General features: G+C 35.7%; 1 protein-coding gene across 1 annotated transcript in view; it reads left to right on the forward strand.

Moving 5' to 3' along the window:
- The window catches only part of LOC150109697 (ribosome biogenesis protein SLX9 homolog), a 93,366-nt gene that overhangs the window by 40,070 nt on the left and 35,871 nt on the right, over positions 1-17,425 (forward strand). Inside the window, exon 4 of the mRNA XM_090409765.1 lies at positions 13,998-14,139. Coding sequence (XP_090265891.1) covers positions 13,998-14,139 — 142 coding nt within the window. The remainder of the gene's footprint in view (positions 1-13,997; positions 14,140-17,425) is intronic.

The raw sequence follows: 17,425 nt of genomic DNA on the forward strand, positions 1-17,425 counted from the left end.
TTATACCACCATAGTTCAGCATTTCTGGTCGAATATCAACTACTCCTTCTGCTCATTATGTTGAATTTTTTCTTGACAGTTATTCATAAGACTATTACACTTTTTTATAAAATCTTTATCAAGTAGCTTTATTTTTATCCTCCTACATGTTTCGCCAATCTGTTTCTATTGGCATCCTCAGGGAATACAAATCAGTAAGCACAAAATGAAGGTTACAGACTAGGTTATAACCGATGGTTCTAAATCATACAAAAATTGGTATTGTGCGTGACAATGTGCGTGTCTCGTTAACGTGATTTATTCGTGATGACTCATGACGTAATTGTTATGAAAGTTCATTTCTTTGATGTTTAATGATCTGACAAAAGTTTTCCAAATTTCTGGTAAAATTAGACCTTGATTCTTGTTTAGGTTTTCAGTTTTACGGGCGACTGTAGCTGCTTCTTTAAAGGTTCTTGAATGGTAGTTATCTTCTATGTATGGCATAAAGCTCTTATCCCACTCAATGTGATGGTTAGTAGAGGCAAAGTGGCATGAAAGGCCTGAAATGTCTTGTCTGTTATTTCTGACATATCCTATGTGTTCTTTCTTTCTCGTTTCGAAGCTTCTAGATGTCTGACCTACGTAACTAATACCACATGAGCAAGGAATATTATATACTCCAGAGTATTTGTAGAATGGGTGAGGATCTTTCGGTGATCTTAAAAATTTCCGAATAGTATTGATTGGTTTGAATGCCACTCTGATCTTGTATGGTTTTAAAAGGTTAGCTAATTTTTTGGAAAGGTTGTTGACAAAAGGAATTGTAATTGTACTGATGTATTGGACGTCATCACGTTGTCGATGTGGTATATCAGTAAATAGAATCTTGTTATAGAGTCTTTTAGGGTAACCATTTAAAGAAAGTTCTCTGGATATTGTGGTTAATTCTGTTAGTAGGTCATCCTTGTCTGTCGTATACTGTATAGCTCTTTTCTTGAGACTATGGATAATGCTAAGTTTCTGAGCTATGTGATGAGCTGAGTTGAAATGGAGGTAACGTCCAGTATTTGTAGGTTTTCTGTATACAGATAGGTTGATACTATTATTGGATTGTTTCTTTATTAAAATGTCAAGGAATGGCAGTTTTTTATCTTTTTCCATTTCTAATGTGAATTTGATGGTATTGTGGAAACTATTGATTTGGTTGAGGTAATTCATTAGTTCTTCTTTTGTATGATCCCAAATGATAAAGATGTCATCTACATATCTGTACCAAATTTTCGGTTTTGGAAAGATCTGGGTTAAGATTTTTTTCTCTAGATCTTCCATGAATAAGTCAGCACAAGGAGGTGAGAGGGGACTACCCATAGCTAATCCAGTGAGTTGTTTGTAGATCGTTTCTTGCCAAATGAAATAGTTAGAAGTTAAACAGTGATTGAACAAAGTAGTGATGTTTCTTGGGAACAATTTGTCTAAGATGTTGATGACTTAAAATTAAATAAAACATTTAACTCAAGAAAAAGACACAAATTGATAAATTTAATTTACTGTATGATAATCATAACAACTGCAAACCTTCTCTACCAGATAAGCAAGTGATAATTAACCTATCTAAACACGTTTTAAGTAAACCTGAGATCTCTATCCTCAAAAAAGGTTTGAACTTTGCTTTAAAACCCACTGTCATTCCTAAAATAGAGTTCATCTGCAACTTAGAAAAAGCCTTCTCATTACTACCAGCTCCCACAGCTAATGATTTGCGATTAAAAAGCAGCATAATCCTTTCAGCTCAGTCAAGATCTCCTAACACCAACTCTAACCAAATGGAAAGAAGAACGCTTCTCAAATTAAGGAATAATAAAGATATCATCATACTCAAAGCCGACAAAGGTAATAATACAGTTATATTAAATACTTCAGATTATAAAGAAAAAATTAAAAATCTATTATCTGATAGGTCTGTATATGAAGTTCTCAGTAGAGATCCTACCACTAAAAATCATAATGACACCAATGAATTATTACGTGGAATGAATAATTGGCCTATAGAAATTATAAAAAAATTAAAATCTATGCACCCACTTACTCCTAGATTGTATGGTCTTCCAAAAATTCACAAAGAAGGTATTCCATTACGTCCAATAGTTGATGGAATCTATTCTCCCACTTACCAACTATCCAAGTATCTTGCGAAGATTTTACAACAACACATTCACGTCTCGGATACTTATATTAAAAACTCAAAACATTTTATAGATAAAATAAAAAACATCCCTATTTTTGAAGAGGATATACTAGCAAGCCTGGACATCACATCTCTGTTTACTAACATTCCAGTGGTTGAAGTCATCAACATCTTAGACAAATTGTTCCCAAGAAACATCACTACTTTGTTCAATCACTGTTTAACTTCTAACTATTTCATTTGGCAAGAAACGATCTACAAACAACTCACTGGATTAGCTATGGGTAGTCCCCTCTCACCTCCTTGTGCTGACTTATTCATGGAAGATCTAGAGAAAAAAATCTTAACCCAGATCTTTCCAAAACCGAAAATTTGGTACAGATATGTAGATGACATCTTTATCATTTGGGATCATACAAAAGAAGAACTAATGAATTACCTCAACCAAATCAATAGTTTCCACAATACCATCAAATTCACATTAGAAATGGAAAAAGATAAAAAACTGCCATTCCTTGACATTTTAATAAAGAAACAATCCAATAATAGTATCAACCTATCTGTATACAGAAAACCTACAAATACTGGACGTTACCTCCATTTCAACTCAGCTCATCACATAGCTCAGAAACTTAGCATTATCCATAGTCTCAAGAAAAGAGCTATACAGTATACGACAGACAAGGATGACCTACTAACAGAATTAACCACAATATCCAGAGAACTTTCTTTAAATGGTTACCCTAAAAGACTCTATAACAAGATTCTATTTACTGATATACCACATCGACAACGTGATGACGTCCAATACATCAGTACAATTACAATTCCTTTTGTCAACAACCTTTCCAAAAAATTAGCTAACCTTTTAAAACCATACAAGATCAGAGTGGCATTCAAACCAATCAATACTATTCGGAAATTTTTAAGATCACCGAAAGATCCTCACCCATTCTACAAATACTCTGGAGTATATAATATTCCTTGCTCATGTGGTATTAGTTACGTAGGTCAGACATCTAGAAGCTTCGAAACGAGAAAGAAAGAACACACAGGATATGTCAGAAATAACAGACAAGACATTTCAGGCCTTTCATGCCACTTTGCCTCTACTAACCATCACATTGAGTGGGATAAGAGCCTTATGCCATACATAGAAGATAACTACCATTCAAGAACCTTTAAAGAAGCAGCTACAGTCGCCCGTAAAACTGAAAACCTAAACAAGAATCAAGGTCTAATTTTACCAGAAATTTGGAAAACTTTTGTCAGATCATTAAACATCAAAGAAATGAACTTTCATAACAATTACGTCATGAGTCATCACGAATAAATCACGTTAACGAGACACGCACATTGTCACGCACAATACCAATTTTTGTATGATTTAGAACCATCGGTTATAACCTAGTCTGTAACCTTCATTTTGTGCTTACTGATTTGTATTCCCTGAGGATGCCAATAGAAACAGATTGGCGAAACATGTAGGAGGATAAAAATAAAGCTACTTGATAAAGATTTTATAAAAAAGTGTAATAGTCTTACTCCTTCTGCATTTCAAGCCTTTGATGGCTTTTTCTACTTCAAGTATGGATATGTATTCCTGACTGTATGCATGTTGAGTGTTTTTTACCACTGTACTATCACTGCTTTTTTCATTTAGCAATTTTTCAGAGTAATTACTCCATACTTCAAGGATGTCTTTTTCTCCTGTTTTCATGTCACCTTTATCATCTCTAACTCCTTTTACAGCACTCTTCCCTCCATTTCTAAGCTTCTTCAACAACCTCCAGAATATTTTACCACCTTCTTGATATTTATTTTCTATGTTCTTGTCAAAGTCCTCCCATGACTTTTGTTTAGCTAGTTTTATACAGTGTTTAGCTTTCTTACATTTGTCTCTGCATTCTCTAAGAGCACAAGCTGACTTGTTTGCCAGGAACTTTTGATATGCTTTCTTCTTTTCCTTCACTGCCTCTTTAACTTCCTGTGTCCACCATGGAGCCTTGATTTTTCTATTCTTGCAGACAACCTCACCACATGTCTCTCTGGCTGAGTCAATCACTACAGTTATATGGTGTCAATATGGCATTATATCAAGCAATACTTAGTCTTTATTTGAGTTGTAAGTCAGCAGTTAGAATTGAAGGAACTACGGGAAGATGGTTTAATGTTAAATATGGTGTGAGATAAGGATGTACATTATCCCCTCTGTTATTCATTATCTATATGGATTACATTATGAAGGAAAGTGGTATTAAACATGATATCAGAATTGGAGATCTTAATGTCAGCTCTTTGCTTTATGCTGACGATGTTATACTTCTAAATAAATCCGCTACAAGTCTGCATGATTCACTGACTATATTGAATAACTGTTGTAATAGATATGGTAGGAAGGTCAGTAATAAAAAAACAAAGACAATGAAAATAGGCAGAATCATTGAAAATGTCAACTGTCTTGTGAATGGAGAACCTGTGGAACAAGTAAAACATTTCAGCTACTTATGCACGATTTTTACTGAAGGTGGTAAATTAAATATAGAAATAGACAACAGAATCAGCAAATTTATTTATTTATTCATTTATTAAAGATAATAAATTTTTCTGTATTGTTATTCCTTGTTTTTAGTCATTTAAGTTTCTTCTGTTATACCAGATATATGTTATGTCATATGGCTAAGAAGTTACTCAGAGTTTTTTGAGTGATATACCATGGGGTTATATTTTGTAGTCCCCAGAAGCAATGTGCAGCATTCTTTGGCAGCTTTAAACCTAACACAGTCTTCTCTTAGATGGATATGTAGGTACAACTGGGCATACACTTCCAAAACAAGCCAGTTTCATCTAGGTTAAAACTGGATTTGGTGTGCAACCTCTTTCTGCTGTCTATGCTTTGAAGAGCTCATGAAATTCTTCATCAGCAACATGATCTGCATTTGCAGCCTCGTCAATCATGTTGAGATTATAGAACACGACACATAGCTACTTGCAGCAGAAGGTGTCGATTTGTTTTCATCCTTCATCAGGTCTTCATATTTATGGATAAATACAATACCGAATAGGTGCTTTAGGTGGGAGATAAATTTCATCGTATTGTGTGACACCACCGCCCCGCTTATTTGAGGCCGGAAGCAGCTTGAAAAGGTTCTATGTTTGGTCTTAGAGCAGGATTTCTGGACTATTTAAAAAATAGAAAAAAAAACCATCTTGCCCATGGTAGGAATGTACAGAAAGAGCATTTCATGAGTGGGAGCTACATTTAAAAAAAAAAAAATGATACAAAATGGACATTCAGCACAGTGGAATGAGGTAGAAAACAAGGTGCATACATGAAGCTTTCTGGACATTAGAAGCGATAATCCTCCTGTACAGAAATGAAACAATGGATGTGCAGAAGCACAGATAACGAAGGCATTCCTGGGAGTCCTGGGAGTCCAAAGACTCATTGAGGGAGGGCATCTACTCTACAACTCCTCGTCTCACTATTCCACCAACCTTCATCATCTAACACCAACACCATCTACCGTCGACTACCACCACGAGTACTTTCACAAACATTTCACAACCATGCCCACGGCAGGATTTGAACCCGCAGCCTTTTGGCTGGAAAGTGGATACTCTAACCACTCGGCCAACAAGACAGGCAATTTATATATTGCATGCATTATCCAAATCATAAGAGATTTTAGTGTTGACATTATCAGCAATGTAGTATTGTAGACTGACCATTAGAAGCATTGCATTTCTCACCCTGAACTTTGTTATTCATTGCAGTATATGTTAGTAAAGCAGTAAATATGTGGCCTTTTCTAAACCTAGTGTCAATGGGGAATTATAACAAACAATACTTAGTCCTTGAGTTGTAAGTCAGCGGTTAGAATTGAAGGAAGTACAGAAAGATGGTTTAATGTTAAATCTGGTGTCAGTTAAGGATGTACATTACCTATATGGATCACATTATGAAGGAAAGTGGTATTAAACCTGATATCAAAATTGGAAATGTTAATTTCAGCTCTTTACTTTATGCAGATGATGTTATACTTTTAAATAAATCCAGTACAGGTCTACAAGATTCTCTTACTAAATTGAATAACTGTTGTAATAAATTTGGTATGAAAATCAGCAATAGCAAGACAAAGACAATGAAAATAGGCAGAAGCATGGAAAATATCAACTGCGTTGTGAATGGAGAACCTATAGAACAGGTAAATTAAATATGGAAATAGACAACATAATCAACAGAGCTGGTATGGTAGGAAGTCAACTGAATAAATTTATATGGAATAAGAGAGAAATTAGTCAAAACACTAAATTAGCTGTATACAACAGTGTTCAAGCCAGTTTTAACTTATGGATCTGAGAGCTGGATTAGAAATAAAACAATTGCCCAAAGACTAGAGACTGCAGATATGAGAGGCCTGAGAAAGATTAGAGGCATGAACAGATGGCATCAATGGCAATATCATATTAAAAATGAGGATATTAGGAAAGAACTTGACATTATTAGCATCCAGGAATGTGTTAGCAGAGCTGATCTCAGGTGGTATGGTCACTTAAACAGAAGGAGAGGAAAGAATAGCAAAACAAGTGTTCTGTGCTAGGATGGCAGGGAAAAGACCTGGAGAAAGACCAAGATATAGGTGAATTGATACAGTAAAAAGTGACTTAGAAGACAGAAATATAAGATCTGATAATGTTGGAGTCTTGACAAGTAACAGATTGATTTGGAGGAAAATTGTAGATAGGAAGTTAGTATTACATGAAAAACTTACATCATTACTATCATATCCTGTACACCCCTTGAGGATGTATGTCAGGAATTTGATGACAACGACGTTGAACTTGACCATAATGTAAAAAATTTTCATCTTTCAATTTATACTATCGGGTGGATTAATCATCTAATGATGATTAATCCACCATCCACTTTAAATGAGATTTGGCATATGTCAATATTATGCAGAGCCTTCAAACCTCAGTTCTGTTATGACAAAACCAGGCCCACACTTCTCGACAAATTTCTTGAGTGGACTCAAATGATACAAATATTGGGGGGGGGGGGGGTTAAGAACTGATCAACCAAGAAAATGTTGATGGAATCAATTTGGCATGCAAGAAGCATGGGGTTAAATTGAATGTAAGAACAGAAAATTAAGAACTTCATGGTGGACACAAAGTTAAAAGGGAAGTCCATGAAAATATATCTGATTTTTTAAGTTTGATGTTTTTGATCTTGGAAACGAAGTCAGCTGAATTCTGACTTCGTTTAAAGTCAGAATATTTCACCTCTTCCTTAAAACACATCATAGATAAATCCTCTTCTTTCATCAAGAATTCAGCTGACTTCTTTTCCAAGATCAAAAGCATGAAACTTAACAAATCAGATATGATGACAAGCTTCGACGTAGTTTCACTCTTTACAAATGTACCAACCCAGGAGGTTCTCACTCTTCTCAAGAACAAATTATCAAAGAAGCTTTTCACTTTACTTACTCATTGTGCCGACTCAAGTTACTTCAGATTCGAAGACAAGATCTACAAACAAAACACCGGACTAGCCATGGGTAGTCTGCTTTCCCCGGTGCTAGCAAACATATTTCTTGAAGACTATTAAGAAAAAGCAATTTTTTCAGTCACACTGAAACCTAAAATCTGGCTCCATTATATTGATAACCTCCCAGATAACCTCCTAGTTTTCTTGGATCATTTAAATAACTTTCATCACAAAAATTCACTTCTGAGCTAGAAGTTAACATTTGTCTTTCTTTTTTAGTTTAGACATAAAGCTAACCAGGAGTACTGATAATATTAAAATTTCAATCTTCAGGAAACTAACACATACAGATAGATACCTACATGCATCCTCTCACCAGTACCCACCACAGAAATATGGCATTATATCTACTCTTGCACTTTGGGCCAGATCCTTATGAAGAGATTCAAAATGAATATTCAAAATGAACTTAATTTCCTAAAAAGGACCTTTATCAATAATGGTTTCTCTCCAAAAAGTAATGAGAAACTTCTATTTCACCGTCGTCAACAAACCATTGAAGATTCTACTAACCCCCAGAGCTTACATCTCCCTCTCCCCCAAATTGGCAAGAATATTAAAGTTCAACATCAAAGCATGCTTCTCTACTTTACCAAAACTCCGATCTATCCTTAGTCAGTCTAAAGAAAAACATCACTATCTTCAGTTCCCAGGAGTATACAGAATTACTTGTAGTTGGGGTAAACCATATTACGGGCAAACCGATAAATCAATCCTTCTCCGTCTTGAAGAGCACAAAAGAGACATCTCATATAATAGAATCTGAGCCAGCACCCTCGCCAGCCACGTCTTGTTCTCTGTAAACTGATGAAGGCCGCCAACACCTAATAGACTGGAATCTAACTTCTAATATTCACAAATGTTATGATGAAATTGAAAGACGTATCCTGGAATCAAAAGAAATTGTCCTCGATTTTACCCACATGAATAGCAGCCTTAGCTACAATTTACCAGACTCTCGTAGCTCTGCCATTCAGTATTGACGTTCTCGCAAGATCACATGCACACATATGAATGGAGCTAGAACTGAAGTGCAAATTCCTATTCAAACTTAACTACAGTTTTTTGAAAGCTCTGTTGTTATAAGTGTATAATGTTTCTGTCAGTCTTTTTGTCTATATCTTTGTGCTTTGACACCTGATGAAGTTGGCTTACCAACGAAACTAATAGTGCCCTTAATAAACTTTTATTCTTAATTATCTCAGTATTTTAAGTCAAAATTATTGAACATGTCCATAAACTGAGTCAATCTGCATACAAATATATATATATATTATAAGATGAGACCTTGCTATGTGTTATATGAGGTTGGACATCGTATCATTTTGACATTTTCTTTGAATCTGCAAACATAGTTGCTGAATTCAGTGTATGGGAGAATTGTCCAAGTACATGATGTGTTTCTTTGAAAGAAGCTGTTGAAATGATACAATGTCCAACCCATTGTAGCAAAAACCAAGGTCTCAAACCTTATGGTCAGCATTTATATCAAAGACCTACGTATCAATGAATTAGGATATGACAGAAGCTACAGAGCACATCACAACATGTCTGACATCTCCATCTTCGACATCTGGTTTAAGTTCATTTGATGTATGGACGGCTATTAATTTAGAAAGATCTCTGTTAATGTGTTTTTTCTCATTTCAGAAGATATATACGACAGGATGTTCAAAATTAGTAAATAACAGTTCTTTCTTCATATGTTATATATGGCTCTTGCCTGATAAATAACTGTGGACATTTCACACCACAGAAACCTCAATTCAAATTGCATACTTTTTAATTGTATCATTTTGGCATTTTCTTTGAATCTGCAAACATAGTTGCTGAATTCAATATATAGCATTCCTATGTAAATTCCATCCATGAAAGATTGTTAGATTCTAATGCACGAATATTACTACTGAATGTAGCTGATTGTTAGATAATCTGGGAAAAGTTCTATACTTGCTCAAAGAGACCAAATATAATACTTTTTCAATTCATTTCAAGTCTTCATTAAGCAGGGTGGGTCACACCAGGTGGTGAAATTCATCTACTACATAATGACTTTCACAAATGATTGTCCATGGCAGGATTCAAACCCATAACCTGTTTAATGGAGAGCAGGTACATCATCCTCTCAGCCAACCAGGCCAGCAAATTTCAAAGCCATCATTTATACATATTAACATTTGAGGTAAAAAGTCTTCAGGAACTAAAAATGTGGAAAGGCACATGGAGTAGAAGATATTTGATTGGAAATACTGATGGAATAAATGATCTGTAAACCATAATCCATTCAAGGCTGAGTAGCTAGGTCAAATCTGAGACAATTAGAATGGGGCTCTTATTGTACTAATTTATGAAAAGAAATAAAACAGTGTGTGAGAATTAGAGGACTTATTTATTCAGTGTTCTAGGAAAGATTTATGTCAAGCATACTTGAGAAAGCATTAAGAGAAATAATTGATGGTAAAAGACTGAATCTTGAAAAGTATATGATAAGGTGCCAAAGAAAAACTGTTAAAAATATTAGATCTCTGTAATTTAAATGGAATTTATGAATTAGTTGCAAATTAGTAGTAAGAATTGAAGGGTATCTAGTGTCTGATGTTAAATAAGATTAAAATAAAGGACAAGAGAACTTGCATAAAATTAATTCTTGATTACCCGTGCATCATAGGCATCGTCAGTGGAAAAATAAAGCATAACGTACAACTTTACAGGACAGAAGTCAACAGACTGTCATGACAACTTCATTAAGTTAAGAATGGGCAATAAATTCCTAGAACTGGCTTTAAAAAAAAAAACTAGGAAAGGTAAGCAGATTGAAGAAGTGCTATTTCCCATAAGGAAGATGAGCAGCAGCCATCCTCCTTATGTGATGGCTAATGCTCATCGAGTTAAGATGATGTCATATTTCTTAACTTTCTTTATAAAACCTTTTCCATTAGCAATCTACTTTGGTGCAGAATTTTTCTGATCTTCCACAGCACCCTTTGTTTAGTACTGATGCCATGTTCCACAAGGCAAGTTTGTTCAAGTTCAAGTTTTTCAAATTGTTGCAAATCTCAAAATAATTTCAGCATATTTATTGAAAAAATTCTGTGTATATATCCGTGCAGTTCAAACCTGCATTGTTCAAGGGTCAACTGTAATTATTAATTATAACTGAAATGAAGGCTTTCATCACTCGCTCCACCCAAACTTCTTGATCAGTATTAAAGCCTTGCGCGCGCGCGCGCACACACACAAAATCAGCAATTCGCTTAAGTCCAAAACTGCAGCATCACTTAATGTACACTACAGCTCACAATAACTGCAAAAAAAAAAAAAAAAAAAAAAAAGACAAATAAATAAATCTTAATCCAGTTTTGGGTTAAATGCCTCAATATAATGGCATTCAAACCTTCTGTTCCCTGGCCAAAACCACTGGATGCTCACTTCTGCTTATCCTATGCTTCCACTGCTCTCACATTTGGGTAATACTATTGTAATATTACCCAAAGATAAAACTGACCTACTTATGTCATTCCTCTCTTCCAATTCCTTCACTAACGATCAGGGCATTAGCTCAGGAATTGAAAAAGTATTGAAAAATCCCCACTTTACCGAGACTACCCATTCCATCATGCCACCTCTAATTTTCTACCTGAAAGAAATCAGAAGAGCCCTGAAGAACTTGGACACAAAGCATCTGATCTTGATGATATTTGCATCTGTTATGCTAAAAACTTCTCTAGAATTAACATACATCCTATATGGGCTCTTCAATCATTCTTACTCAACTGGCATCTATCCTACAGCATAAAAACATGCCTATATTCCACTTCCTTCCCAAGAAAGGAGATAAACATCAGCAATCAAACTAACATCTAATTGCTCTTATTTTTGTTTTCTCAAAAACTTATGGCATGGGTCATCAACCAATTTCTACACCATCCAGAGAGGACCAACAGTGTGAATTCTGCCACTCTAGATCCATTGCCGATCTAGCATTATCACCTACATTTGAATTCAAGTCATGGAAATGTTTGAAGAAACTCGCATGGTCTCCTTGACATTTCTAAGGCATTTGATTGGATCTGCTCGGCAAACTACCATTCTATGGTCTGCTCTCATTCCTTTTGCATATTGATTGCCAGCTTTCTCTCAAGAGTATACAGTTCTTCCTTTCAAGAGTACAGAGTCCTGAGTACTCCAACAGTGGTGGGGAAACTGAGAAAAGGAGACTGCTCACTGTGTGTGTGTGTGTGTGTGTGTGTGTGTGTGTGTGTGTGTGTGTGTGTGTGTGTGTGTGTGTGTGTGTGTGTGTGTGTGTGTGTGTGTGTCATGGTAGATGGTTTCCTCTCCTTAGTTTCCCCACCATTGTAGGAGTACTCCAGGACTCTGTACTCTCGCCAAGTCTTGGCAAATTCTATCCATAGCTATGCTGATAATAGTACACTTCACTCTTCTCTCTCATTCTGCAAACCTTATGTAGTGTCCAACCATTAGAAGCCCTGAGATATTTCACAACAAATACCTTAAATTCTGATCTCTTCACCATTCTTCAGTGGTGTGTGTGGGGATAACCTTGTGAACTTTGATGCTACTAAAGCAGTATATTGTACAATTCCCTCAAGAAAGACCTGACATAAGATCTTTCTTGAGGGAATTGTACAATTTTCTTCTCCTTATTTTCAGTGACACTCAAATATCAAAACAATCAGATTTCTCTTCTTGGACTACCTGCATCTCCAGCCTTTCCTGGCCAAACACATCTCAACTGTAACTTCTGCATCTGCCAAAAAGCTTGGTACTTTTCCATGCAATGCACTACTTTTCACCTATAGAACTACTAACAGTGTAAATCTCAAATCTACTCAAACATGAAATACTGCTTACACATTTAGTGTGGTGCACCCAAAGCCTCACTAGCATTTCTTAATGCTATTCAGAAGAGGTCAGTTAGATTAATCAGTGAACCCACTCTCACAGAATCACTCCAATTGCTCTCTCTCGCAGACATTCAACTTCTGCTTTGTGCTTCTTTTATAGGTACTGTCATGGTCAGTGTGCTTCTGAATTGGCCCCTATCATCCTTCCACTTTCTTTATAAAGTTACGAGCAAGAGCAGCTGCATATCCATTTACCAGTTAGATAAATAATTTATCACCCACCTTGTGGGTAGTGAATTACTGATATGAAAGTTGGGTTAGAAATGCAACATATGTCTAAAAATTGGAAATCACAGACATGAAAGTTTTGAGGACAAATAGGAGTGAATTAATGATGTGAATGCTAGAACTATATTAAAACGGAAGATATCAGAAAAGAACTACTTTGTTAATATTGAGAAATGTATAAGCAGAGTTATATGGCTTATACAGAATGGAAGATGACATTAAATTAAGGGGATAAAAATCCCCATAGCCATTTGGTTTTTCATCTTAATTATGGAAGATGACATTATCAAAACAAGTGTTTAAAGCACAAATTAGGGAAAATACCCATTGTTAAATAAGTGAGTCAGTGCTGTAGAAGACTGAAATGCAAGACATACTCAGAATTAACAAATAATAGACCAGATTATTTAATGAAAGTTAGTTATGAAATAGTGTTGCATTATCATAATATTTGGTACATTCCCTTCTTTGAGGACATACATCAGAAAACAATGTTTCTAGATTGCCATAACCCGACAATCTTTGGCAAATGCTGATAATACCTGCTGTTTCTTGACCTACCTGATAGACTAAGGACAAATACAGTAGTTTAAGACTATCATCTTTCAGCACTGTCTACTCTTGACTGTGAAAGTTCAGTTTGCTGTTATTACATAATGATAAATTGCTTATGCAGCATCCAACTATTATATCCCTTTCAGCCCCTGTATGTTCTTTCCCAGATTCCTATTGATTCATATTAATAGAATGCTGACAATTCTCTAGTACTAATGATTTCTTCTCTGCATGTATTATTCTCCTTCTTTTGAATGACATCCACCAGTTCCCCTGGATTCTTTTCTTATACAAATTCAGAATAAATTGATATTTGAATTGATTATTAGGAAGTAAATGATGCCATGACACTAAAAGTCATCTAGATATATTTCAGAATATTGTCTACATTCACATTCAAGAATTAAAATGTTAAACCTTGTTTTTGTATCTATTACATTTTCATGTGGTGAATAAAGTATGCTGCTCTGTTTTTTATTTGTTTCATGTTAGAAACATGGCTTAATCAGCAAGCATCTTTAAACATTTTAATTTACATGCATCTACTACTAACTATATTTTTCAGAACTTAATGCCATCAGCAAGGCTAGAAAGGAAGAAATCGAGGCCAAGAAGAGGAAGGAAACTCCCATTGTGGGTGACATGAAACCTTTATCAGATGCATTACCAACACTGGAATTGTTATTGAAAAAGGAAACAAAGGAGAGGTGATGTATTTTTACACATTTATTTGAATTGGTTTATCTGTTTAGATGTTTAAGGAAGTGGTGTCCAGAATGTAGGTCAGCTGTCATATTTGGCTCACTATTTGCTTTTATCAGGCATGCAAAGCTTTTTACCCATGGAGGGTCATCATCATCAAATTCCTGCCATGTACCTTCAAGGGGTGTACAGGTTATGATAGTACTACATGAAAAATTTACATCATTTACTAAAATGAAGAGCCAAAAGGCTTCACTTCAGTGTGAAGTGAAGCCTTTTCACTTCACTTGAAGATGAATCTTCGCACAAAAAGCTTCGTGCGGAGATTGACCAAAGAGTTAACAGGAATACACCATCACCATACTACAAGTTACCCTCACAGAACCTAATAGGGAAGTACGGCTGTTAAAGCATCTGTATATTGCCTTCTATTGGTTCATTATAAGGTTTCACCAATGAGTTTGAAACAGCTGTTTCAAACTCATTGGTTTTCATCAGAGACTAGGTAGAAACCTAGAGAGCAAAAACTCCCTGTGCTAAAGAACTCAAAGCGTTGGAGAGGTGTATATTTTGTAAACGAACTCTCCATTGGTGTGTAAAATATTTACTAAAATAAAGAGCCAAAAGGGTGCTTAAGGGTCAAAGCTGTATAACTGAGAGGAGACCACATAGCCTTTAAAGGAATCCGGAGAACCGACCAGGGCTTCTGACCTAATGTCCAATCCTCACTTTCTTGTGGTGTACCCTGTTGGGTATCTACTTGGATACTGAACGAACGAGGATGGGCTGGCAATTTGGGATTTAGCCGACCAAATTGTATTCTTATTGGTTAAACCAAAATAAAAAATGATGGTACAACATGACAAAATTTCATGCCGGCTGGGGCGTCAGCAGGTTAAACAAGGCCCCCCGTTGTTTTCGCCAGGGAACTAGGGCGAACAGCGATAAGTCAGCTACTGGAACAAATCTGAAAACAAACCCCAACTCAACATCACCAGAGTTAAAGATCGGTACTATCAACGTAAGAAGCCTGAATGGCAAAGAAATGGAGCTAGCTGAGGAATTAGATAAGTACCAGATCGACATAATAGGGGTGACTGAAACAAAAAAGACCAAAACTGGTGAGATCTTTCTGTGCAATAAATACAAAATGTTATATTCAGGCAATGACAATCAAGGAAAAGAAGGAGTAGCCATAGTATTCAACACAAAATACGAGGCTAATCTTCTTGAATGGCAGTCAGTCTCAAGTAGAGTAATGTGGGCAAATATAAGAATGGGGAACTGGACAATGAGACTTATTTGTGCCTATTTTTGTCTATGGAATTTTTTGAGGCTTTAGAAAAAGCAACTGACACAATTGAAAAAGGAAAAGTTGGTCCTTGTTGGGGATCTAAATAGCAGAGTAGGAAATGATTGTGAGACATACAAAAATATTTTGGGAAAATTTGGAGAAAAGAGCAAAGCTAATAATAATGGCAAATATCTGTTGAATTTCTGCTCAGGACATGGACTGGTTATTACTAACACCATGTTCCAACATAAAAATGTGCACAAATTTACATGGAGAGAAGAGGCTAGGAATAAGAAAAGTCTCATTGACTATGTTATTGTTGATAGTGATGTTTTCTCCATGGTGCAGGACACCAGAGTGTACAGAGGATTTGAAATTGGAAGTGATCACTCTCTAGTCTTGAGCAAGATAAAATTGAATTTCATATTGAAAAGAATAACATGTAAGAAAGTTTTAAAGCGAATAAAAGTTGAGCAGCTCTCAGATGTGAACTGTAGGCTAAAATACACAAAGATTATTGAAGAAAAAATGAAAGAGTTTGAGAACAGGAATCAAACCTTGGAGATTCAGTGGCAAACTCTGAAGAAAACATTGATTGATTCTGCCAGAGAGGCATGTGGTGAGGTTGTCTGCAAGAATAAAAAAATCAGAACTTCCTGGTGGACACAGGAAGTTAAAGAGGCAGAGAAGGAAAAGAGGAAAGCATATCAAAAGTTCCTGTCAAATAAGTCAGCTTGTGGTCTTAGAGAATATAGAGACAAATGCAAGAATGCTAAACACTGTGTAAAACTAGCTAAACAAAAGTCATGGGAGGACTTTGGCAAGAATATAGAAAATAAATATCAAGAAGGTGGCAAAATATTCTGGAGGTTGTTGAAGAAGCTTAGGAATGGAGGAAAGAGTGCTGTAAAAGGAGTTAGAGATGATAAAGGTGACATGAAAACTGGAGAAAAAGATATCCTTGAAATTTGGAGTAATTACTCTGAAAAACTGCTAAATGAAACAAGCAGTGATGACAGCACAGTGGTAAAAAACACTGGCCAGGCATGCAGTCAGGAATACATATCTATACTTGAAGTAGAAAAAGCCATCAAAGGCTTGAAATGTGGAAAGGCAGTTGGAGTAGATGATATTCGACCAGAAATGCTGCAGTATGGTGGTATAATAGTCTTACACTGCATAGCATAGTTCAGAAAGCCTGGACAGAGGGACGAATTCCCGATGATTGGAGTAGAGCTCTCATAGTACCCATATATAAAAAGGGAAATAAAACTGAATGTGAGAATTACAGAGGTATTTCCCTACTGAGTTTCCTGGCAAGATATATGCAAGTATACTTAAGAAACGGTTGAGAAGAATTGTGGAAGAACAAGCTGGATTCACGCCAAACAGAGGTTGTCAGGATCAGATCTTCACTTTACGAGAAATAGTCGAGAAAGCATGGGAATATAACAAAGATCTGTATTTAAGTTTTGTCAATCTGGAAAAGGCATATGACAAGGTGCCAAGAGAGCAGCTATTTAATACGCTGCAGTTATATGGTGTCAATGGGGCATTATATCAAGCAATACTTAGTCTTTATTTGAGTTGTAAGTCAGCAGTTAGAATTGAAGGAAGTACAGGAAGATGGTTTAATGTTAAATCTGGTGTGAGACAAGGATGTACATTATCCCCTCTGTTATTCATTATCTCTATGGATCACATTATGAAGGAAAGTGGTATTAAACATGATATCAAAATTGGAGATGTTAATGTCAGCTCTTTGCTTTATGCAGATGATGTTATACTTCTAAATAAATCTGCTACAATTGTGCAAGATTCTCTGACTAAATGGAATAGTTGTTGTAATAGATATGGTATGAAGGTCAGCAATAAAAAGACAAAGACAATGAAAATAGGCAGAATCATTGAAAATGTCAACTGTGTTGTGAATGGAGAACCTGTGGAACAAGTAAAGCATTTCAGCTACTTAGGCACGATTTTTACTGAAGATGATA

The sequence above is a fragment of the Typopeltis vanoorti genome, chromosome 2 (genome assembly GCF_054136105.1).
Source record: "Typopeltis vanoorti isolate ZY-2024b chromosome 2, IOZ_Tvanoo_1.0, whole genome shotgun sequence".
NCBI lineage: Eukaryota > Metazoa > Arthropoda > Arachnida > Uropygi > Thelyphonidae > Typopeltis > Typopeltis vanoorti.